The 25,171-nt window shown below is 42.3% G+C and overlaps 1 protein-coding gene across 1 annotated transcript in view; it reads right to left on the bottom strand.

Moving 5' to 3' along the window:
• Positions 1-22,298, bottom strand: part of GPR39 (G protein-coupled receptor 39) — a 64,787-nt gene extending 42,489 nt beyond the window's left edge. Inside the window, exon 1 of the mRNA XM_021397956.1 lies at positions 20,969-22,298. Coding sequence (XP_021253631.1) covers positions 20,969-21,836 — 868 coding nt within the window. The 5' untranslated portion in view covers positions 21,837-22,298. The remainder of the gene's footprint in view (positions 1-20,968) is intronic.

The raw sequence follows: 25,171 nt of genomic DNA, 5'->3' as shown, positions 1-25,171 counted from the left end.
GATTACGTTTACGTGAAACCCAGAGTGCTAGATGTTCTCAGGGGCGATTCTCTTTTTCAGACTGCCATTAGAGCCCCAAAGAAACCAAGTACAAAAGCCTAAACTAATCTCATATTAAACAGGATTATTTTTTTCTCGATCAAGTTGCACAGAGAGGTTGACTCTTAATGGGAGTTATGCAGCTGAGAAACTAACACAGAGAAAATTCCCAATTCTGTACCCCAAGAGAACAACTTCAAAACAAGAGAAGTGAGGAAACTTGCCTTAATGCCTAATGATGTGCTCAGGCTCACCCCACTGTGCCCATGGCTGCTGGAAGCTGGTAACTCAGGCAGAGGCAGAAGCCAGGATAACTGGACTCTACACTCTGCTTTATTTGCTAGCGTAATGAGGTCAGAAATCATTTTCCCTATGGCACAGAAGTGTCTGAGGCACAGGGGGAAGATATGGCTTGAAGAAGTTCACACAGCAGAACCACAGTGGAGCTGGAAACAGGGGCTGGGTCTCAGACTCTGCAGCCAAGGGGCAAGGGCATTTAGGCACGGCAAGACTGGGAAGATGAGCTGTTCTAACTTGGCTGTCCCAGTGGAAGAGGAAGCAGTCCTCCACCGTGAACATATCAAAGGGAGATACTTGCAAAGTTATTTGAGTTCCCAAGGTATCTGTGAAGTGTTTCAAGTGGCTACCAGGCAAGGTGCACCGATGCATTCAGATTTCCCCACTCCTTCCCTGAGCAGGAGCACACTCACCGTGCCTGGATCCACGCCCTGGGGCTGGCTCAGGGCCAAGGTGATTTCTTTGAACTGTATGATCTCCAAGCTTCAAATCACCATTTTGGACTGTGACAGGATTTTGTTATATTCCTAAAGGGAAAAGGTATTCTTTTTGGTGATACAATACAGAAAATTCTTTCAGGACTACTTTGAAGCAGTGGGGAGAGCCTTTTTTTTCCACAGACAGGAGGGGCCTTAACTATTTTCCATTATCTTACTAATTGCCTCATAAAATGCCAGAAGCATTTATTTTTCTTAGTGTAACACAACTGAATTACATCTGAATGGGGAGTAATTAAACTGGTTTGTGCTTTTATTTTGTCTCCTTCACAGACACAGGCCTAATTTGGGTTCATCATTATTCTCCTTTAAAAGCTTGAATGCTACTGCCGCGGTACATACTCTATGTAGGCCTGAATGAAGGGGAATATGGACTAGTAGTACAACCTGCAGGGCAGTTTGAAAAGAAAAAAAAAAAAAAAAGCAACATGCAAGAATATCAGTAAAATGGAGGCTCCAGTGACAAGATGTGTACCTGTTTCCCAGAGTGCAAGCCTCCCAACACGGAAAGCACATGTCGCCTTTCAGAAATCATCCAGTTTGTACCTTTTTGCATAAGCTTACAACCCAAACCAGATTCAAAAGAAGGGCCTGCAAAGGCACAGTGTTTAGGAAGAAGAATGAAAGGAGAAAATAGATGCACAGATCCCACTGAAATCTCACAAGCAGCAGGCATATCCAACTCTGCGCTGCCAAAGCATTCTGGGTAGGAACTTCACTGGCTGCTTGCACATGCAATATGCAGCGCCCATACATAAACTTGGCTTTCAAGCAGACAAACCTGAGTGGATCAGAGAACCAGGCCTTGTAAAGCATTGCCCAAAAAGTCATACCATTCAGCTCCTGGCTCCAGGAAAGGTCCATGGGAAGGGAGCAGCAGCTGCTGTTGCTTTCTCACCCCCGCACCAAAGCACAGTGGGGGGCTCCCAGCCATCCACTGGTAAGCCAGCACACAGAGACTGTCCTGAGCTCCCTGAACTCTCCATGACTTTTCCTCAGGGGACATCTTTCAGCTCAGATGTCTTCTTCCTCTTGGCACCACCTAGTTTGCCTTTCAGTCCATGGCTGATGTCATTGTTATGTTTGCAAGGATATTAGTCATAGCTTGAGGATAACAGTAATCCTCAATAGTAGCCAACACCTCCAGGCTTGCAAGTGCAAGAAGTAACGCTAGTGCACATTGGCAAGAACTGGGAAGTGTTATTGTGCACGTAAGACAAGCTGAAATTGGGAAGTGTCACCATGTAGATAATTAACATAAGCAGGAAATAGGAGCATCATGATGCAGGTCATACAAGCTGGAGAGCCCCAGCCTGGGCTGTGCCCTCAGTTCTTCCTCTGCTGCTGCTACAGATAGGGTGGGAGGAGCAGGCGACACTTCAGCTGTTGATTTTGCAGATCAGACCAAATCATCATGGCAATGCCTTTTGGGTTTATCGTCTTGATATATCACAGGCTTCATATTCCTAAGTGTCAAGCTAAGGAGACCAACAACTTTTATCTTTTAATGAGAAAAAATAAAAGTTCACAACAAATTTTGATCTGAACACCTCCAACTGGATGAGAAAAAAGAAAAAAAAAAAAAGGAGGGGGTGGGGAATCTCAGGGGAAGAAGGAAAAACCTAGCACTGGAAGTCAGGGAAAGAAGCTTGTTGGACCATGCATACCCTATTAAAAAAAAAAAAACAAACCACACTGAAGAAAGTAACTCAGTAAATCACTTTTGGTTTAAATGTTTTTTTTGTTGTTTTTTTTTTAAATTTGTTCCAAACTGGGGGAAAAAAAAAAAACCTCTGATAATTTAATGTCTTCTTCCTAAAACCAAGCATCCAGATTAACTCAGACCTGCACAGAAAGGATATTCAGTGGGGTAGTTAAGAATAAGAATACTAAGAATACTTTCTGTAAGAAATATAACAATATGACAGTGGATGCATCACTGACAAATTTACCTACAGATCTGTATTATGACAAGCATAAAAATCTATCTACACCACAATGCAACTCTTCATAATAGGTTTTGATAGTTGGATATGTAGAAGCTGTCATGAATACAAACGGAGGGAAACCCTCTTTCCAGCTATTCTGCAACACAAATCTTTGTGTGTCATTGAAATAATTTCTGCTGCTTTTCAAAAGAAAAGAAAAAGATACTGGAAAGGAGGTAAAACAGATTCTTCACCTACCACCTATGCCACTGGAAGCTCTTGTCCAATTTTTCTACAGCAAAAACACAGAGGACCTGAAGGCACAGTCCCTGACTGCAAGGTTTACAAATTTAGCAAAGCTATTGCTAGTAAAAATGTTTATTTCAGAAAGAGTAAATAACAAAGCTCCTGAAATAAAATCACAGTAACGGTGCCATGGAGCCAGAACAACTTGAGGCAGGGGCCGGAGGAATGAAATTAAAACCTATTTACTTTCAATTTGGGGAAGGAGTAGAGAGAATGAGGGAGAGATTGCTACAACTGAGCACTGAGAAAATTGCTGTTTGCTCTGAAACTCTGACAGGGTAAAAGTAGTTTCATTCTGAGCACCCTAATTGCAAGCAGGTTAAATAATAACCTTGGCCAGGCTATAAGCAAAGTATTGGGTCTTGAGGCAAGGAGATGGTGTCTTAAAACAAAAAGCCCCAAGTGGTTCTGCAAAAGAAAGGAGCAGGCAGCTGGACAGTAGAATAAAAACTTAGAGTCATAAAAGCTTTTGGGTGAAGTCAGAATCCTGACTTATGAAAGGAATAAAACCCTTAGCATGCTGCAGATGAGCAATTTCACATATAGAAAATCTTCTTCTGCCCAGCGCCTTCTGTTATTAATAGTTCCTGTGTTTCAGATTATCTTCATCTGTAACAGTTAGCAAGTAATGTGGCTTTATGAAGCTGCCACCTCCTTCTCTAACTAGAGAATTAAAAAGCCTTGCTAGGCTAGGCTCCAAAACAAGAGAGCAGATGACATGAGCTTCTTCTCAATCAGACACTGCAGATTTGGTGCTTGTTTTAGGGCGACTGTCCTGTCTGCTTGAGGAAGTCCACAAGAGCCGTAAAAAACCTATTATGGCTAGGATGCAGGAGGGAGCTATAGATTTTATGAACGTGAGACATTACTGGCTTATGGGATTTTATAAGCTACAAAGAGGAAGTTGTCTTCGAAGCATAAAGCGGTAGTCACTCGACAATCACTTTTGGTCTTACGGGCATTCAAGGGGAAAATACCCTCTGTCAAATCGCAGCCTATATAATCATATTTTCCACATACAAACTACCAAATTAAAGGCAGAAGAGAGACTTGGGAAAGAAGGCTTCAGTGCAATTTCTTCACAGGCAGCTACTGAACCAGCTGAGGAGAAAGGGATTGCAGGTAGGGCAAAAACATGACCAGTCTCCAAAAAAAATGGTTAACTGCTCCCATTTGGTCTCAAACTGAGTGCCAGAAGTAAACGGCATGCACTCATCCCTCTTAGAGATATCCTCTGCATTTGTTCACTGCTGACTGACCTACAGCAAGCACACTGGTGGAGAGAAGAAGGGGAAAAAGAAGGAGAGGCCTCAGCTTCATTTCTTCACACGCTGGTAACACGGACTCAGAAAGCCTGTACTATTACCATGAGATGCTGCTCCTCTGAAATGTCCAAAACATTTGGCTGCACAGCTAGCATTAGAGTGACACCCAACCACTCACACGCATGGCTGCTCCTGTGGAGCGATGAGTGCCTGAATTAAACTCTACAGTTTCACTGCCCTTTTAATTTTTCTACACTCCATATAATTCTTTTGCACATGAAACTGCAGATTTATTAGAAATTCTAAGCCCACATCCTACATGTTATGGGAACTCTGCCATCCAAAATGCATAAAGCACAGACACTTAATGCATCACTGTGCCTGGATGCACAGAACTATGAACAAACAAGCCTGCGGGCTTCTCCCTCAGTTACTCCAAGATTCAGACCAAAGAGACTCACTCAAGAGAGCTGGGATCAGTCCATTTGGAAATACAGCTGTCCATCAATGAAAAACCAGAGATGGCGATGAAGCCAACAAGTGGGACTACTGCAAAGACTCAAAGGAGAAAGAGCTCCCAGTATCTCCACGCTCAAATGAGAGGGAGAGAGAGAAAGTGCTGAAAGCAGAGAAACCCCTCATCTAAGAGACAGAAACAAAGAGGGTTCAAATGCAGATCACAGAGAGATGAGGTTTGCAGACACTACTGTAAGAGAAATACAAATAATCTGCACCTCAGAGCCTCACTGCAAATTAATGCATTTTCTTCAGAGATAGAAAGCTAACCTCTAGCCTAATCTGCAAGGCCACAGAAGTTATTTTTCCTCTGGGCAGCTACTTGCTGGTGCAATAAACCACCTCATCTTCCAACATCAGCATCACCCAGGCCTGACAATTAAGGTCTACAAGGTGTTTCCTGCTGCTCAAATCCCTCACCTCTGGACAGCTGACTAGTGCATTTTCATCACTCTCGTTCATGATGAGTATCTTGAAAAATGCAACACACTGGGGCTCTTGATAACAGCAAACTCTCCAAAGAAAAAGAATTTTTAAAACAGATTCTTGCAGATGCACCTTCAGGAAACGCAAAAAAAAAACCAAACTGAACATGCTACAGAGTTGACACACGTTATCTGGACTTCTCAGAAGTTACTGGGCCATTTTTCTTCAGTAACTACGTATTTCTCAGCTAGTTTCAACCTATTTAACACATGCACTAAATTTGCAAGTACTGTGTTGTTAAAAGCTAGAGAAGATCAACTGTACGTGCAGAGTTTTCTTTTCACCATCCTTTTTTTGTTTTTACTATACAGATTGCATATGTTTTCATAGATGCAGACGCTTGCCTTCTTCTTGCCTGCATAGTACAACAGGCCCCTGGTCTCAGACTGGGCTCCAAAACTGCCACGTAAGAGAGAAATTACAGAGTACATCACTGAGGTGCCTGCATGTGTACAGATCAGTACTGCCTCTACATCCGACAGCTAATCAAAATCACTGCTTGCAGGAGAAGTTGGTGATTACAGGTAAGTAGCATCCGGTTGCTTTGGGGCTGTTTTTTATTTTTATTTTTTAATCTGTTCATAGCCATTAAATAGGTTACTTGCAGAATTACATTTTATTCATGAACTGACTGCACATCTGCAGAATGTGCAAGACTTACTTAAAATTGTCTTTTTACAACTGGTCTGAGGATGAAATTCAGCTTTGTGATGAAGTTCACCAGTTGCAGAATTTCTTTCTGTGCCATAACACGCCCTAGACAAGGCTCAAGTGCTCTGGTGGGGAAATTTCCAGAGTAGATTCTTTTTCATTTTTCCCCAGCTTGTTTTCACGTGGTGCATGTCCCTCCATGGGCGCATACACAGAACTTGCATGTATTAATGAGAGCTATGCATGTGTTCCTGTGGGACACAGACCTAACACCAAACCTCTCTGCTCTGTCACGGCGCTCACACTGAGAGCTTATTTTGGCTAGAAGTGCCTACGATTTAGTCCTTAAACCTCTGTTGTGGTTTAACCTGGCAGGTGACAAAGCACCACACAGCCATTCACTCACACTCCCCCCACTCCCAGTGGGAAAGGAGAGAGAATCAGAAAAAAAAAGTAGTAGAATTCATGGGTTGAGATAAAACTTCTTCCTTAGAGAGGAAACGAAAAGGATAATAGTCATGACTACATATATACATGAATGTATATAACAAGAGATACACAAGGAATTGCTCACCACCCTACAGCAATGTCCAGCTAGCTCCCCGAGCAGCAGAAGAAAGTGAGAGATGAACTCCCATCCCCTTCAAAACTCCTTTCAAGTGATGTCACATGGTACAGAATATCCCTCTGGCCAGTTTAAGTCAGCTGTCCTAATTCTATTCCCTCCCCGCTCCCTGGGTTCTTTGCTAAGAATGGCCTTGGCTCTGTACAACACTGTACAGCAGCAACTGTAACCATCGGCGTGTAATCAACATTGTTTTTCTCCTAGAACCAAAACCACAGCATCATACCACCAGGCACTCCGAAGAAAACAATTCCATTCCAGCTGGAACTAAGACAACCTCAGAGTTTTCATAGCAAAGTGGTAGTTTATATAAAGTGCTGCTATTATGTTAAAAATAATACTGCGTTTAAGAATCATAGTGTTTCTTCTCCTTGCATAAATTTAGGTGTCCTTACAGATGATTACTGAGCATGGGGAATCAGAGCAACTTTTAACCAGGCTGAAGGGATTTTTGCTTAACGCCAACTTACACAAGTAAACAGAAGGAGCAACATGGAACAAGCCTGTATAGTCTCCACAACTGTACAGCTCCTGGCCACCTCCAACACCTATGGCACTTGCTCCCTTCTTCTCTTTCTCAGTGCAAAGGATGGATGGATGGAGAGAAGGGAAGGTGCAGTTTTAGCAAAGACAGACCTAGACAGAGTAACTGACCCTGCTTGGCATAGCTAGCAACACAGGAGAACCTATGGCAGCCTTGGGCAGCAAGCAGACAACAAGCTGTCATTAGGGCAATGTAACAGGAAGGGCTGACACATAGAAGTGACTTTATGGTGATGTGATAAAAAATAACTCTTGATCCACACAGAATAAAGAATAAAGGAGAGCAGATTCACCTGTTATGGACTTCATATGAAGAACTGTTTTGTTTTGCTAAAGCTATCAATTTCTAATTTAATTATGCTGAATATTGAATTCTACTTGTGTAACCCCAAATTGTCAATATATTATTTCAGTCCTAAGCATTTCAGGTCCTTTCCTTCAAGACGATTCATCACAGTTCATTGAATTTCAATGCACTGCCCAATTTTTCTTCTTTGCTTGTATACCAAAATTACTTATTGTAAAATACTGATTTTAAAACAGTGATGATGACAAATATATAGCCCCAATGTGATTCCAAGGATGCACTTAATAAAAAAAAACCTCAGTAATAAATAAGTTGTGCGTTCATGGGATAGGAAGCAGAATAATTACTCAACTGCTTTAAATAAATTGTGGTACCTAATGTTAATCAGGTTTAGTAACCTCAAAAAAAAGGAAGTGAATGTACATTCATTTATATTCATTAACTACGCAGGTTTTCTATTTTAGGAATGTAAAAGCGTTATGAGTTTTTTTTTATTATTTCACCTACAGAACATCAATCCTTGGATCAAAAGCATGATGTTTCACTTTAAACATTTTTTCATGTCTCCAAATTTTCTCCTCAAAAACATACAAAGCAAAAATTAACTGAACTATTGATATATTAAAATAATAGATACATTAAATAAAGAAGATTTAACCTTGGGAACAGTGACTTTCTCCATGCTGCTTTGAAGGATAAAGGAGTTGAAAACAGTGATGTAAAGTGGTAATTATTCCTGACCTGAAATGACTTGAAAGTCAGAGCTCAGAGACTTGTCAACAGAGTCTCTGATACCAAAAGTCTGAAAAGCTCCTAGGTCCTTCTGAATTCAGTCACTGATCTCCAGTGCACCCCGACAAGCACAATGGTTGCCTCCCTCTCTAAGCTCTTGGGGTTTCTCTTGAACAAGGCCTTTCCAAAACGTGGCTCAGGCTGGGAGGTTGGTCCCCTTCAGCTGCACCTCCTTACAGATTAAAACAGTCCAACCAATTAAAAAAAACAAACAACAAAAACCCAAACTCATAAAAACCTTCAAAAGTTTGAGATACACGAAGACAAAGCCATTGTTTCAGGCTCTACTATTTTGGGCTTTCAAAACGTAACGTGTTGCCAACCAACAGGGCTCTGGTGTGCTGTACCCCTCAAGTGTGAGGAAGCTGCCTGAAACCTGATGGATCCAATAACTGAAAAGAGTAACTGGAAGGTAAGGGAAAGACAAAGACCAAGACAAGTTATGAAGGGCCTTTACGAATGAATTTCTGTATAGGTGTAGACCATTTCAACATTCCCTGCTGTCAGAAAGCCCCACTTTTTGGTGTCACATGAATCCCCAGAAACAGGGCACCTCCTGATCTACTGCTTCTCTGGTCTGAGCTGAAAATCCCTGTGTATCAGCCCGAGTGCCCAGCAGCACGGGAACTCAGAAGCTCGAAGGGGCAGAGCAGAGTTAACTAAACAAAACAGCCACGTCAGGCTGATCAAATCCTCTCGGGAACCAAAGTGCTGAACTCTTAAACTTGTTCATGAAAGGCAGCTGATGTCTGAGGGAGGAATCGTAACATAACAGCAAGCTCAATGCTTCCTACCCAGACTGCATCCCAACAACAGGGATTTTAGAGGTCAAATACCAAGATACGCATACATTTAATGGAGGGCTTACTAATTACCATCAACTACAGAGTAAAATCATCCCTCAATACAAAAGGGAAACCCAGGGCATTCTGGCTTTTCTTGGGACATTCAGTACTGCTGATTTTCTAAGGCTTCCTTCTACATGGCAGGCTGGCAAGTAGGACAGGCAGAAAGGACACTATAAACTCGCTAGTAATGCAGAGAAGAAAATCCCCCCAATTAATAATTTGTCTTCTTAGACAATGAGAAGTAGAAAGCTAAGTACCCCAAATTATCAAGAAAAATATGCTTTTCCTCTTTTTTTTTTCTTTTAATGCAGCTCTCTATTAGAATGCAGCAGAGCATCCTGATTTCAATGAAAGCTCTGGGAAACATTTCAGAGAAGCACACTGGATGAAGGATCAGGCTATCAGTTTCAACTAAGATAAGACAACTGACGTGCAAAGCGACGTGTCTGAAAGATGGGAAAAAAAGCCACGGAGCTCTGTTACCAAGAGGGTGAACCAGAAGGTAGCATACAAAATGTACGTGGACAATTCAGTGGTAAAGAGAGGGGAAATTCACTTAAGCTCTGCTGTGAGTAGGAGACCCAGCCATGGGCTCCTACTGCATAGTGCACAGAACTACACCCTAAGACTACTTTGGAACAACATCTGCTTTAATTCTCCCTGATGCCTATCAAACTGCATTAACGCAGTGGAGTTCTCCCATGCCCAGCAGGTCCCCCAGGTAGCAAGGCACAGGTGTCAGCTCTGAGAGAGGATCGTTTGTACTTGATTTCCATTCTCAATCAGAAAATGCCATGCTATCTGGAACCTGCAAGAGCCTACTGCGGCTCCTTGGCTCTGTCCACGTGTCAAAGAGAAGCTGCCTTCCTCCCAACATCTTAACTGATTTGGGAGCAATTTCTCACCTTGATTGTTAAGGGCTAAAACCAAAATAAATGTAATCAATTACAGCATTCGAGGCCCAGGAGGAGATTTTAAAAACAGCTTTCAGGGTCAGCCTTTCAGTGAAAATAGATCTTTGTTGACAACAGGCAGACCTTCTTTGAGCTCAGCAGAGCTGACAGCCACATTTGCAGGACAACTGCACCATGTACATTTTGAGTGTGTCATAGGAACAGGAACACATTTGGCTGATTCTTGGCACGCAGAAGGGTTAACCTTACATTTCATGGCAGAAGTTAACCCAAATAAGGTCCATGCTACTCAGTCTGAAGGGAAAGTAAATCAATTCTGGTTCCTATGGGCAGGATTTCACCACTTGATTAGAGAAAGAAATGAATCTTTAAAGTATACTTACAGGAAAGGTATTTGCCATTTGCATGAGAGATGGGAATGGCTGCATCCCAAGTTAATGAAATCAAGTCTTCTGTGCCTGTTTGAGAATTTCATCTATTTGAATTATGCAAATATCAAATATAACTTCATTGTATAAAACTTCAAAATGAGAATGCTATCCATACATCCAGCGAGGACAAAATAATATTCCCACTCCCCAAGCTTAACAGGGATTGAAAGCCAACAAGAGGTTATGATTTGGTCCGACCACATTGTGTTTGTGCCTTGACAGTCAATTTAGAGGACATTCTTGCCTGTCAGTAAATAAACATTAAGTCATTTTAAATTGCACTTCCATTTGATAAGGTTAAAGCAATTCTCTCTTGCAGAAAGGCACTCAGAGGCAGGTTTTTGAATGCTACTCATCAGACATGCAGCAACTAATGGCCACATCTACTGTGGAAGAGAGTATCAAGGCAGACTGGTATAGCGGGTCTGTGGCAGCAAGGGGAAGAACAATGCGGATGATAGCTTGCCCTTAACTCAGGGACTCTAAAACGCAGGAAATCAATCCTTCATTTACAGACAGGGACCTGTGTGTGCAGCAAGTTATGTGGTCCAAAGCCAGATTTCTGAAACTCTTCTTTTACCAGCAGGTATTTGCTAGGGCAACGCTCACCTTGGGTAAGCTTGCTGGACCCTCTTTGCAAGTTCAGCACCCTCCTAAAAGAGTCACACAGCAAAGACTGATAAACAGAACCTCCTCCTTCTCACCCAGTGAGGCTTGGGCTTCAGGACTAGGTACATCCCTCCAATCCTGGCATGGGCATCTCAATCACAGACCTGCAGAAATCATCACGTTCTCTACCCCAGAAACCAAACTAGTTTGGCGCAGATCTGCACTTGGAAGGTTGTCCCTGAACATGCCCTTCTCATGATTAGAAATTTTCTCATTTCTGTCTGTACTCATTCATGGCCCCTATAGACCTATTAGTTCTTGTGCCAACGCCATCTTTTAGATCGATGCAGAGAACATGGTAATATTTTGTAATATCAGAACGTTTGTACAGCAGGACAACGTTTCCTAAATTGTCAATATGCTCTTTGTAATAGAAAAGAATTCATTTAAATGTTGGCTTGGACTGGAAGACAAATAGAAAGGGGACTTCTGAATTTCAAGTTGCTATCAGAAGGCTTTTTAGAATTCAGCAGGCGTGCCTATGAGCAAGGAATTGGAAAAGCAAAGGGAATCACAACAATGGAAAGTTCCTATCTCTAGACATCAACTTCTAACAACCATCTCCCATGGCTGCCTCCAAGTACAGGACACAGGGAACAAGAAAAGCACTGAAAGAGAAATGAAGTACACGGCCACACACCCTCAGAGGGACAGAAAGATGAGGACTGACCTGGCTTTGTTCAGAAACCACTCCGACTGAAGGGTGACAGTCCCTTGTACTCACCAGATGAACAGATAGCAATTTCAGAAAAAACTTCTCTTTCAGCTGTTCTACTGCTGGTTATTCTTCTTTACAGACCAAATTAGCAAATCCATACTCAGCATAGATTTAAAGCTCTATAAATTCGAAGTTAATCAGAGGTACTATGACTTTCAGCCAGTCTCTAAGGTGAAGGGGAAGATTCATGCATGCTGGAGGGAAGGTCCCAGGCAACACAACTGAAAAAACAGCAACTGCAAACTCATTGACATAAGGTCAAACTTTAATAGGTCGGGGAGCCCTGGGCTATTTCTAAAGATGCACAACAAGGCTTTAAGCTTAACTCACTGTACAATGAGATCAGATTGACTGCACTCAGTCACTCCGCATACGGCTATTACTGCATCGGTTCTGCAAGATTTTCAAGTCTACATTAAACAAGATAACCTCATTTTGGTTTTCATTAAAGGTTTATCTCTCCATTCCCCCATCATCCTAGTAGCCCTTTTCTCTTAAATCAACATGGGTGTTAGATATCACATTTTTTCAAAAGTTCAAGTTCAAACAAGGATATATTTTAAGCCTTAATACTTCAGTAGCAAAGTTACAGCCCTAAAATCAACAACCAATTTTTCAAAGGTATGTGTGTAACTGCAAATACCAACAGATGCTTTTACGAATCTAGGCAGGAGTTGATGCCATCATTGCTACCTCTAGAATGTAGGGATTTAGACTTTCAAGACAAAATGATTACTCAAATGCCATCTTTTGAACATCTCTGATACAACCCAATCCAGCCACAGTAGACCTGCGTTCCTTTCAACAGATCTTTCTGATCTGTCAAATAAGCTTGTGACAGAACGTCAGAAGGCTTTTAGCAATATTTCACTATCTGAAGGGCAAAGGCAAACAATTCCACTCAAACAGCACACTTTCTTTTGCCTTTGTCCTTCACCATACCACAATTGTTCTTATCTGTTGGCTAAAAACGTGGCATGGTAAAGTTGTACACACAGTCAAGACTGTTTGGGTCTCCCTGTACATTACTGCTAAGGGAATGGAAGCTTTTGTTACCATGAAAGTTTAAATTCTGATTGCTGCACCAGTTTTATTCTCTAGCTAACCTCAAGCATTCCCTTGAGATTCAGTTCCTGAACATCTTCATTCTTAATGCCTTTAAGGGAGAAATTTAAGTTCAGTTTTCTTTTCAAAATCAGGAAGCCCATAAGTTTTCTATACTGCAAAGACAGAGGCACGCGAAGAAAAGATTCAAAAAATACTGAAGCCTGTCAAAAGAAACATATTTTGACTCTCCCCCTAGATTAAAAAAAAAAAAAAAAAGACACCCAGGAATGTTTTTTTTTTGTTTGTTTGTTTGTTAAGTTTATGATGGGGCACTGGGGGAGATGGTGTAGGAAAAATAACCTGCCAGAGAGAGCGTTTTAATTGACTTCTTCTTGTTCCACCATATTAAAAAGAGCATGTTACTCTGTCTGTCTGAAGGCAGACCTGGATTACTTGCCTGTTTTGGTATACACAGAAAATTTCAGAGAAGATGTACTGGTATAGAGCTAGCACTCATCTCTCTGATAATCCCACATAGACAACTGTGGGAGAAGGAACAAGCATAGAGGGATTTTCCTGTGCTATTCACATCAAGTTTCTGGCACTCAGCATCACAAGGACTTTCCAAAGTAGAGATTGTATCTGTAGCTTGACAGCACTATTCTTTAAGGTTATATTTCACTCCTTTGGAGCCTACTTCTTTCACGTTTTGTTTCCACAACAGTAAGTTCCACAATTCAAATTTTACACTTCACAGAAAAACAAACTCCACAGATTTTTCTAGGAAGGAGCAACCAGGACAGTCCCCTGACATTCCTTCAAACCAAAATCACGCTCAGCACCACCCGGCTAGCTATGAAAAATAAAACATAAGAACACAAAGTCATTCATGCTGAGTGAGGACTAGTACAGATAGCTAAGCAATACTGTCTTCTCTACTACATCTCTGTGGCTGGGGTTCTTTACACATGAGTATAGTTGAGTTTCCTGGTAATAATTATGTATGTGCACCTGTCCACAGATGGATGTCAAGTGTTTTCTGAGTGTCAACAGAACCCTCTCCCTCTATATGTTTCCCTAGGCATACAGCTGGTTTCAGAGAGATTCTCAACTCTAGCCCCATAAGCTATAATTTCAATTTAAATATCTTCTAAAAAAAAAAAAAGAATAGAAACAAACAGGGCAAGTGCTTTTAAGAGAATTAAATGTAACAAGCTGTGCATGGAAAACAACTTAAGGAGAAGTAAGGGAAAATTAGCTCATAGCAATACTAGACCTGTTTTTCAGGTTCACCTTTAAGAGGATCTCAGCAAACTCATTTAATCCATAATGGTTTGACCTTGATATTACTCATGCATCCGCAACAGGGATCAGAGGCTAACTGCTTCCTCACTTAAGCATAAGACTGACATCTAGCAGTACAAACTTGCTTACAATGCCCTGAGGAAAAGGCTAGGAAGATGCTACAACACGTTGTGCCAACCATCAGCTGAAACCTTAACTGTTTATTTTCTGTGGAAATTCCTTCTTACTAGGTTTTTGTGAGAGTTCAGGGTTTTTTTTTTATTATTATTTTTAAACTCCGCTACCTATCCAGTAAAATTACAGGCTTAGCAACTCACTCATAACAATGAAAGAGACAAAAATAATCTTTTACCTGTTGGTTGGCAGTTCATCTGTTCTCAGCTCCTAGCACAAATTCTGCCTTTAGGAAATCAAGAAGTTATTGAGGATAAAATTGAAAGCTTCATATTACCAATAAGTACTCAGATATTAAAGCTCTCTTCCATTAAAATTCAGAGGCTAGCAATCATTGTTTAAAGATAATGGTCTTAACATCAGCTAGGAAAACAAAAGATTTTGTTTCCTGAAATGTGATATAATTGGAATATGAAACAATAGAGGAATAGATAATACATTTAATTTTCACAGGTGAAGACTTCAATAAATCATCTGTGAACCTGCCACAAATGAGTCCTATTTACTGAAACTGGGAATTTGTAAGAGCAATTTGTGTTTGAGTTGGTGTCTGTCTCAGAAGAAATACCGAGACAGAAAGTGGAAAATTAATGCTTAAGACAATAGTCTCTTGACCAAAGAATAAGGCAATAGACAAAAACTGGTGGAATGAGATTTTTCCAATGCACAGGGGCTGATTTTTAGCTAAGGACAATCTACAATATCTGGAGTAACATCTGTATTTCTCCACTTTGACAGAAATAAATCTTCCTGCTTTTTTATTCATTCTTTGGAGAATAAGGCAGTTCCCAAGGTCTCTACCTGTAAGCAAACATCCTAGAGAGGCTTTGCTACGACCCGGAGTAGGTTTTTCAGAAGCTGAGATAAGACAACCAGAACTCAGCTCCCCAAATGCAGAAATCGCCAAATCCACCTTCCTTCTCCTGGTGTATACCTGGGGGTGCCAGGAGACACAATGACCACAAAGTATGGGGAGAAGACACACAAACATATTATCTACAGTTTATGAAAGAGAGAGAAGAGAGATAATAATAAGAGAGAAAATAATAAACTAAGTTAGGGCCAAGTAACAGTCTTTAATGAGGTTAACACCTTTAAAGACTTTGGGCAAAGGCAAGTGCAGCACAGAAGTACTTAAGAAAACTGAGCTGTTCGCTTTGCCCCTGGACAACACAGGTGGCAGAGCATACAGATGCTCACGCTGTGCATGCCGCAGGATGAGCTGGGCTGAAGCAGGACTCCAATGTCTACAGCTCACTGTCAGACCAAGTGAAATACCCGTTTCCTTGCAGGCACCAGCTGGAAGACAGAAGCACGGCTGTGATTTTCACTAAGCACCACTAAAGCATTCGTTGTCCTCACGGGCTTCTCATTCACAGAAGCAAAGACAGTAGCTGCGTGCCCACAGAGACTGTGAGGATATCACATGTAGAGAATGATGTGGATTACGCTAGCAGTGGACTTGATTCTCCGAGTACAATGTTTTCAGGTTAGGTTGTTTTTAAAGCTGCCGACTCCACTTTGAAGCAATTTTTAAGTACTCTAAAGCAAAGTGTAATCACATATTGATTTTTCCATTAAAACTACAAAAGTCTTAAATACCCTGGGGGTTCTGGCCTCAATTAGTCCCTATTCTTACATTCCTTTTCTTTCTGTTGCATTTTGCCATCCCTCAGTGTAGGAGGAAGGGAAGACTGTCTATTTAAGTCAAAAGCACAATCTTCTAGTACATGAGTCCAGTCAAAAGCATCAGTACATAAATTGCTTTCTCTACAATGGGGAGGAAAATTATGCTGGTTTCTGCTTATGTTCATTTTTAAATTCGTGTGGGAAAATTGAAAATATCCGAATATCCTGACTGGAAATTTGCCTTGAGTGTATTTTACTGTGGCTATGCTTGTGTTTGTTTTTTTTTAAACCAACAGAAACCTCACAGCTTGTCTGAGTAGGCTGCACCTACTTGCCCCAAGAAGCTGTTATCCCTGAATGCAGCCTTTCCATTGTCATCTGCTGAGCTTTGGTTTTGTGCTACCAGTGTGCGCTAGCATCGATTAGTTTTGCTGTTGACATCAGGTTAATAATTTTGCAGAAAAGAGAAATGCAGATTTTCCTGAGCACCACTATAAATCCCTAGCTTTGATCTCTCCTCCAGAAAGCAACACCTAAAGCAAAAATCTTGCTAGCAACAGAGGGTGGGCATCTTATTCAGCTGAATGGCCAGAGCCCAGTCAATTGGTCCTAGTGCTTCACGTTGCCTGCTCCGTCCCTGCTCCATTTCAGAGCTCACAGCCTCCTGCTCCTCTTGTGTATTTTGAAACCCTGCTCAGGGGAGTATATGGATGAAGACGCCACATAAAACACAGAGATGAAAATCATATACAGCCTACAATGTATTTATCTTCAGGCACCCCTCCAACAAACCCTCTGAAGAAAGGCAGCTGAGTGGAATGACTAAGGAAATGAACCGAGAGGAGTCAATGAAGCTGAGTTTAAAGAACACGGGCTGGAGCTGTGTTCTTCTAGAATCTAATCAATTAGGTTATTCTTTCAATTTTGTTCTATCCCCAAGTTTTACCTTTCTCAGTAAGGAAAAAAAAACCCAGCCAATTTCCAGCTTATGAAGAAGCATCTAATTCTCCTGTACCAGAAGTCCCACCATTGTCAAGTTATACCGTGACAACCATGTATTTTTTGCAGAGCACCTGAAGTAATTTGTCCTCCTGAAAATCCAATTGCCAAGTGCCTCGCGAAATACATTTCCATAGCGATCCTCAGAAAGGCTATTTCTACACACAATACCTTTACTCTGAGCAAAACATTAATCTGCCAGCACTAGAATATAGGGGGAAACGGTGCCCCAGCTTATGTTCTAAGAGATCTTTTAAATTTCTGACTCTAAGTTTTATCTAGCTTTAGCTTATGGCCAGGTTCAGCTGTGGTCTCCAATTAAGTAGCTCCAGCTGAGCTCCTGCTAACTGTATCTACTGCAACCATTTCATAGCAGCTGGCTTACTTTGGTACCCTCTCCCCCAAAAGAAGCAGCTCAAGATGGACAGATGTCTGTCTTCACAGCCAGGAGACAGAAAAGCACTTTTCAGATGCTGGCTGGCAAATGGCAAAATATTCACAGCACCTAGCAGCTCGTGTAGCAGAACCCCTCTGCTGTGCTAGCAGAGAAGAGCGCTGCTCCAAAGGGCAAACTGGAAGCATGTGCAAAGAAAAGCAGTGGCTATAGCAACACTAACAGACTTTTCTATTTCAGCTTATTTACTGTGGTAGGCCTGAAGCTGCCTCACACAATATAACACAGGCCTTCAGCAGAAGCACAAAACTAAAGCTGGCAAGAGAGATACCACAGAAGCTTTAGAAGCAATACATTTTTCATTTGAGACAGTCAAAACTTGCTTCATCACAGAGTACAAGTCCAGGCCAGTCAGATCTAGCTTGACGACAAGCTGCTGTTGTACAAAGGCTCACTAGAAGATCTCCTGTCCCAACATGAGCAAAGCTCCCTTATGAACAGTTGGTATGGAAAACTCACCCACTGCCTACCTGTCAGATCTGCTCCCTTCATAGGGACGGGCTGACCCACTGCAGGCAATAGAGTTTTGCCACCTCACTCAGAAGATGAGTAAATAAATCATAGGCACAGAGACTACAGGAAATGTGCCCTGGTCTAGCCAAAAGCATGAAATGCCTAATTTCAGGAGCAGGAATATCATGCAGAGACCTACATATGCTGTTATATCTACCGTATATTACTGCCAAGAGCAGTAATGAGAAAGAAGCTGGAAACAATAGCACTGCACAGCCTAATTTATAAAAGCAAAAGTGATTTTCTCCAAAACAGTGGGACAATTTTGCCTTCCTCCAGTGGGGCAAATCTACCAAAATTTGAGCTGACCTGCCTCTGGAAGTATTTCCTCTACAACAATAGGTGCAAAGTTCTTGCACCAGTTCCTCCTCTCCACCATGAGCGTAGCCAGGAACACCACAGACTTCAAATCCTCAACCAGCCTCTCCAGGCTTTAAGCCCAAGGACTTGATCTCCACAAGTCCTTCAGCAGGTGAGCACAGCCTGCCCATCACCTTGCTGCTCCTCTTGCTTGGCCCCTTGTCACCCTCCTCCACCACAGCTGTGGTGTCAGCCCATCTGCAACTCGTCCTGCAAGCCTCAGTGCTACCCACGGCAAGCAGTCTTTCAACATTTCCAATTCATTTTCATGAATTTTCTAAAGTGCTGCACAATAATGTGACAATAAAAAAGCACCAGTTCCATCTCATGTCTCTTTCTGCCTGGCTTTTTCTCATCGTCAGGAGATTTATGAATTTAATCTCTGTTTTGTTGAACTTTCCACTTTTAACAACTAGAAAATGCTAAATTGTTTTTATTGCTGCTAGATGTTCAAAGACATCTTGCTATACGCTGTCATTTACATTTCACATTAAAAGTGAAATATGTTGTAAACGAGCAAATATTTGTTTTAATTTGACCCATCTGTTAAACGAAAAACAAAGAGGACTTCTAAATCACTATATTTAAATTCAGCGATTTGTAAACAATTTATATGTTCATTTATTCTGGGTTAAAACTGCCCTAAAGCATCACTCTTATGAAATCTCCAAATTAAATTGCTTCGCATTGTTCTCAGGGATGCAGGCTACAGTTTCTTCCTCTTCAGTTTATTAATTTATTTCTCAACAGAAGTTAATTAGCAAGACTCATATTAAGAGCCATTTGAAAGATGCCTGAAATAGTTTTGGAGAATTCACAGAAGTATCTACTAGTTCCAAAAAGCTGAGAAAGCATCAAATATTGGTGGCAAATTCCCTTGAGACAGAGGACAAGCTGATTGCCTTCATTTAGCTTCTTAACACTGCCACAAGCAGCAATGGGTCTGCTCCATTTCACACCGGACTGCCACCAAGAAAGAACAACAGCCAACGAGGGGAAGAAAAGCCACAGTAACTTACCTTCACAGTAACTTACCTGGCCAGAACTTCTACCAAGTTTGGATCTTAGACTGGACTTTGAGCTGTGGATGGTAATTTACAAGAGGAGCCGGATCCACAGGCATTTAAAGATCCCCCAGTAGCACTTAACTTAAAGAGCAAAGCCTTATCTCTTTTTCATCTGTGCAACATGCTGCATTTAGCTGCAGCTGTAAAGCTTCTACCCCAGCAGCCAGTACTCTCAGTGGAGCATGGATATCAAGAGCCCTTTCAATCATCCTGATGTGGGGTCTCTCATCCCTGACTAACAGATACCTGGCACAAAGAGATGACTTCTTCTCTAACTGAACCCTAGGCATGAGGAAGAGGTCTGTGCAGCCTTATGTGTCACATCTCCCAGGCAGATAGTGACAGAACAAGGGGGAATGGCTTTAAACTAAACGAGGGGAGATTTAGGGCCCAGAGCAGCCTGATCTGGTGGGTAGTATCCCTGTCCATGCTGAGGGAGGAAGGAACTAGAAGATCTTAGAGTTCACTTCCAACCCAGGCCATTCTATGATCTCCCACGTAACGCCCTTCTCATACTCCATGCCAGTACAGCTCCATCCCTTCCCCAAACCCTCAAGTCACCAGCCCTATCTGTCAAAAAAACAAAAGAAAACACTAATAAAAAAGCTAATCTACACAAAGCTCTAGAAGTGGACAGACCCACGAGTCTTAACTCCCCCTCTCAACATCAAGCAGAGCACCAAAAACCAATATAGAAATCCTAGGTCTGCTGTGCACTTATACACAAGATGGTTCATTTATTATATCCAGTATCGTATTGAGCAACTCAACAAAACAAGAACTAGCTGTAATTCAGCCAAGACATGATTAAGGGTGCCTCTAAGAGCATCAACAAACATGGAGACTGCATGGATCACAGCCCGGAAAGATTCCAAGTTGGTGAAATGACAGCTTGATTAGTTTTTGTCTGACAAATGCAGCAAGAGAGATCAGAATCAAACATAATTCCAAGGTTACAGGCCTTCAAATAAAACCAGGAGAAAAAAAAAAATACAACCGCTATTTGCAAGACCAAATCAGCTCTCCAGCCCAGCTTTCTTAATGCTCCGATGCAACACAGCCACAACAGCCCCAGCTAAATAAGTGCCCTCCTGAGAGCACCCTGAGTTAGCAGGTAATTGCCTTCACAGTGGGACAAATTTTAGATCTTGCACATCAGTCTTCCCTCTTATGAAGAGCCTTACTAAATATGCACGTATTTGTAATTTAATGGGAGGACATGCAAATAGAGCTGCTTTATATCCTGGCAACTGTGCCTACTGCTACCCCACAGGTCAAGCATCAATACCCTGTTACCACTACTGCATCACATAGGCATGCGTTATAGTCAGACAACATAACTATTAGACAGCAATCAGACTTTTCTTTCCACGTTCCCTCCCACCTCTTCTACCAATAGAAAGAATCAGAAACATGCAGGGAAATCAGGTTTCTTAAAACATACCACTACAAACAATAGTATCCCTTTCCCCTTTGAGCCACAGACCCCTCACAGAGAAGAACTTGGTAAGATAGAGGCTTCTGGGTTTCCTTCCCTTCTTTGGGAAGAGGGCAGGGGTGAGGAGGGAGGGCAGGATGGGGCTCTTACCCAGGAATAAAATGATCTGTCTCCTGGAGCTCTTGCCCTCTGAGCTCTCGCTTTTCCTTAGGTACTGCTCCTGTTGTCCCGGCTCACCCTTCACCGCCACAGTTCCTTTCTTGTGGATCATCAGGGTTTTCATCATGCTGCGGCACATGAAAGCAACAGACCCCAGCACTATGATGTACACAGCAAAGGCACTGAAGATGCTGGCCTGGAAGACAGGCCACTTGGAGGAGAGGCTGGTACAGATGGTCATGTTTTGCTTCAGTTCGGGAAGGTGTTGTCTGGCAGTTGACTTGGCACAGGCAGTCACACTTTGATAGTCCTCAATGATTTCCAGTGGATACTCGGTGCCTATGGCAAAGAGCAGGGGCAGAGCCACGATGACAGATGTCCCCCAGACAAAAGCAATGAGGATCTTCACTTTACGGGGTCCAGAGACTGCCTTGAACTTGAAGGGGTGGCAGATAGCCACATACCTCTCAAAACTAAGGGTGGCCACATGCAGCACAGTCGCATAACTGCAGGCTTCGAAGAGGAAGTAGTAGAGCTTGCAAGCCACGTTGCCATTTGGGGTGGCAAAGGGCTTCCAGATGGCACTGAAGAACTCCACGGGCATGCCCAGTAGGATGACCAGCAGGTCAGAGCATGCCAAGCTTACCATGTGGTCTGTAACCTCCTTCTGCAGGTAGCCTTTCTTCTGCAGGATCCTGGTAGTCTTGATGGTGATGCTGTTGCCCAAGATGCCCGCCACAAAGATGCAGATGTCAAGCAAGGCCAAAGTGATCTTGATCCAAGGAGACACCTCAAACTCAGGGATGTGGCTGTGGTCGATGAGATGAGAACAGTCTGAAGAGGATGCCTGTTTAGCCATCAGCAGCCTCTAGGAGGAGGAGAAGGGAGGAAAAGCCTCTCTGATGTTCGATACCACAGCAAATCAATCTTTTCTCACCTTGCCCCCTTCACAAATCCGAGCAGTCAGGTACAATGAAATCGTCTCAACAAGCCACACCTGTGAGTTTTGTTAGCAACAACTGTTGAGTCAATAATCCAAGTGGGAGCGAATCAGTTCTTACCAATCTTTACAGCAAACAAATCTTGCTCTTTTTGGGTTTTCCTCCTCTTTTTTCTATTGAGTGAAGCTACCGCTCTCCAGCCCTTCTGTAATGTGAACTGCTCTTCGCTCAGCTCTCGTCTCTTCCTCTGCGAACAGAGGCAGTTTTCTGCCCTGACCTCAGTAGGAGGAAGTCAGAGTTTCTGTGCACCTCTGTTAACCATTAATTTAAATCTTGCCTGTCCCTAGTCACTGGTAGCAAAGGAGAGTTAGGAGAAAAAAAAAAAAAAGAAGCCCAAGTCTGAAACTCACTTCCTGTAATAAGAGCTCCTTCTCAGGGACAAAGAAAGGTGTTTCTCCTAAAGCTGTTAGATTGGTGGGGTGAGGCTGAGTATGTGAACAAGCACTGAGGGGAAATACCTGCTCATAAGTTTAACATTAACTGGGCTTCAGATTTTACTTCTCTATGCAGTGACACCAATACACCTCACTATTTTACATATCCTTTAATGAAGACCTCAGCACCTGGTGCAGCGGTGTTTGTTATGCAGCTTCTGTGGCTATGGACCAATTTACTTCAGCAGGAGATTCCGGTTTTCAGTTCCTGTTGATGAATCTTCTCAGAAGTTATAAATTGAACTCCAGACTTAGACACATTGTCTCCCTTTAAATTTCCATCTTCTCATGTGAGATAGCAAAAAAGAGTGAAGTTAGCAGTCCCAATTATGCTCATACTTTCTAATAATCAGAAGTTGCAGGGGATGAAAATGTACTTCCCTCTCTTGTGTCTCACCCCAGGGAGAATGAATTTAATGCGCTCTTTAGTTTTAGTTTCAAACCATAGCACTGAAGGCTCCCAAGGTAACCCCTGGAAACATTTAATTAGAGGGCGTGTATATGGATTAGGAAACCTTTAAATTACAATGCAAAACGGCAGAACAACTTTTGCAGCTATAATCAAGAGAGAGGCCCAGTACAGCAATCTGCTCCAACACCAAATCTAAGAACAGTGGGCTCACAAAGTGATTTTTATTAACTAGACAAGCTCATGTGACACTTTCAGCTCATGATAAAAGAGAAACATTAGAAAGCTGTTATTAAGCAGTCTCCTCACATTCACTGGTTATCACTGTACCTCAGCAGCCCAAGTACATAATGAACAAAAGATGCCCAAAACAGGATAATCAGCACCTGTTTCTATGCATTATTTATGCAGCTCTGTTTTAGAAAAATCACCTCAAACCTTGCACAACTTCAAGCCCTGTAGTCCCAGTCATCTTTCCTTATGTTTGATAATTCACATTTGTTCTGCTCAGACAAGCTTTCTATTATTACCCAATTTCTTTCACTTAATTTTACTTTATAAAAGTGTGAACAAAGATTACATATGCATGACTGAATTGTGGAAATGAAGCTAATTAAAATTTGCTGCTTACCATCAAAGAGGAAAAAGGGAGAGAGAGAGCAAAAGAGAGCAAAGAAGGCCCAATAGGATTAGATCTCCTCCTTTTTTCCACACCAATTATAAAATGCAGAACACAATTTTGCAGTTTTCAATATTATCTTTAGAACATACACAAAGTTTATTAACTTTCTAATAAAAAGCTGGTGCCGCAAAGGGGATAGGAAGGCAAGAGACAATAGTGGATATTCATAAAGTGAGACCAAAAAAATCCTACTTGAGTCAGTGGACTAGATAAACTAGCAGTGAGCGTTCTAGAAATAGGTAAAAAAATCCCTATCATGGATGATCGTAACAAAATTATCTTCCTGGAGGGAGACATTTCTGCCCAACTAAATGTGCCTAATGCCTCTTTGTGGCCTGGAGGCTGCGAGCACGTAATCTTTATTCCGGCAAATACAGCACCAGTTTATAGTCTTATGATTTGTAGAATCATCTAATTTGAAGGATTCTGTTGAGTCTTCCTTGAGATTTTGTAGCAGGAAGTTAATTTTTGTGTTGCAGTCTTTCCTGTAGCAGTTTTGATAGCGCATGCAGCCTGTGCAGTTGTACCTAGGAGAAGGCCCCATGGTGCCACTCCAGACCTGATCTGTTGCAGCTGGACACCGCAACTTCAGCACCCAGCATAGAAGAGGAGTCAGGAGGATTAAGGACAGGCGTCGCTGTGTGTCTTTCTAAAATCAGCATATGCGGCTGCTGCACAATGCAGGCAGCAACTTGTCAGCCCCTCAACAAACAGAGCATTCAGAAAATGCAGGCCACAGCCCTGCTCACCTGCAGTTGCTGGTAGAGACACCAAGCGGTGGGACCAGGAGGAGCACAGAGATGGAGCACAGATTGTCGTTGCTACAGCGTATAAGGTGATTTTTTACTTTCAGAGATTACAAAGCTGCAGTGATCATCCACCCTGGTCTGTTATCTACAAGGTTTCCTGAAGGACTGTTTGCTTTCTTGCCAACTCCTTGGATAACACCCTGCTGCTGCAAGGCCTGTTGGGACAGAAGAGCACAGTTTTATGGCCCGCCCTTTGGTCTGCTGCACAAAGCTCACCTTCCCCTTGTGCTGTGCACCTGGCTGAGCTGAAGGGCAGAGTGGCAGGACGCTCAGGCCTTGGTCATCTGCCATCTCATTAAAAGCCACGTACCCCAAAACTCCTGATGAGGTCTGAGTCCCCCCCACAGTGATAGCTAGCACAAGTTGTAGCTGGAATGAGCCTTGAAGAACCGACTCATCTGACAGATGCTGTTGCATTTTATGTAAATGGATTGTAGATTAACCTTTTCCAGCGTGCAAGGGTGTCATAGAGCTTCTGCCTTGCAAATACACTTTCCTGCCGAGCTGCACGTGGATTGGCTGGGGGTGCCCAATCTCAGAATCAGTCCGCAGTTACTTCTCAATTACCGCACAGCACAGGAGCCAGGATGCGCTGACTGGCAGACAGGCATTGCCATGCTCGCGTTATCTCTGCAGAATTATTTCTCGATAGCTGTGTTGTGAATATGCAAATCCACCCTAATTGGCTACGCTAATCACACTGCTCTGACTGGTTTCTGTTCTCGAACTGTTCAAGCTACTTGACAGGAACAAAGAAAATACCTTGGCTTCTCACTTCCTTTGGATGAAAAACTCTAAAACTTAAATGAAAAAGGAGAGCTATCTCAAAAGCAAAGAAAATGAGGCTGTGAAAAGGATT

This window comes from Numida meleagris, chromosome 5 (genome assembly GCF_002078875.1).
Source record: "Numida meleagris isolate 19003 breed g44 Domestic line chromosome 5, NumMel1.0, whole genome shotgun sequence".
Lineage (NCBI taxonomy): Eukaryota > Metazoa > Chordata > Aves > Galliformes > Numididae > Numida > Numida meleagris.
The sequence above is the reverse complement of the archived record's forward strand: the minus strand, read 5'-3'. Positions and strand labels throughout refer to the sequence as shown.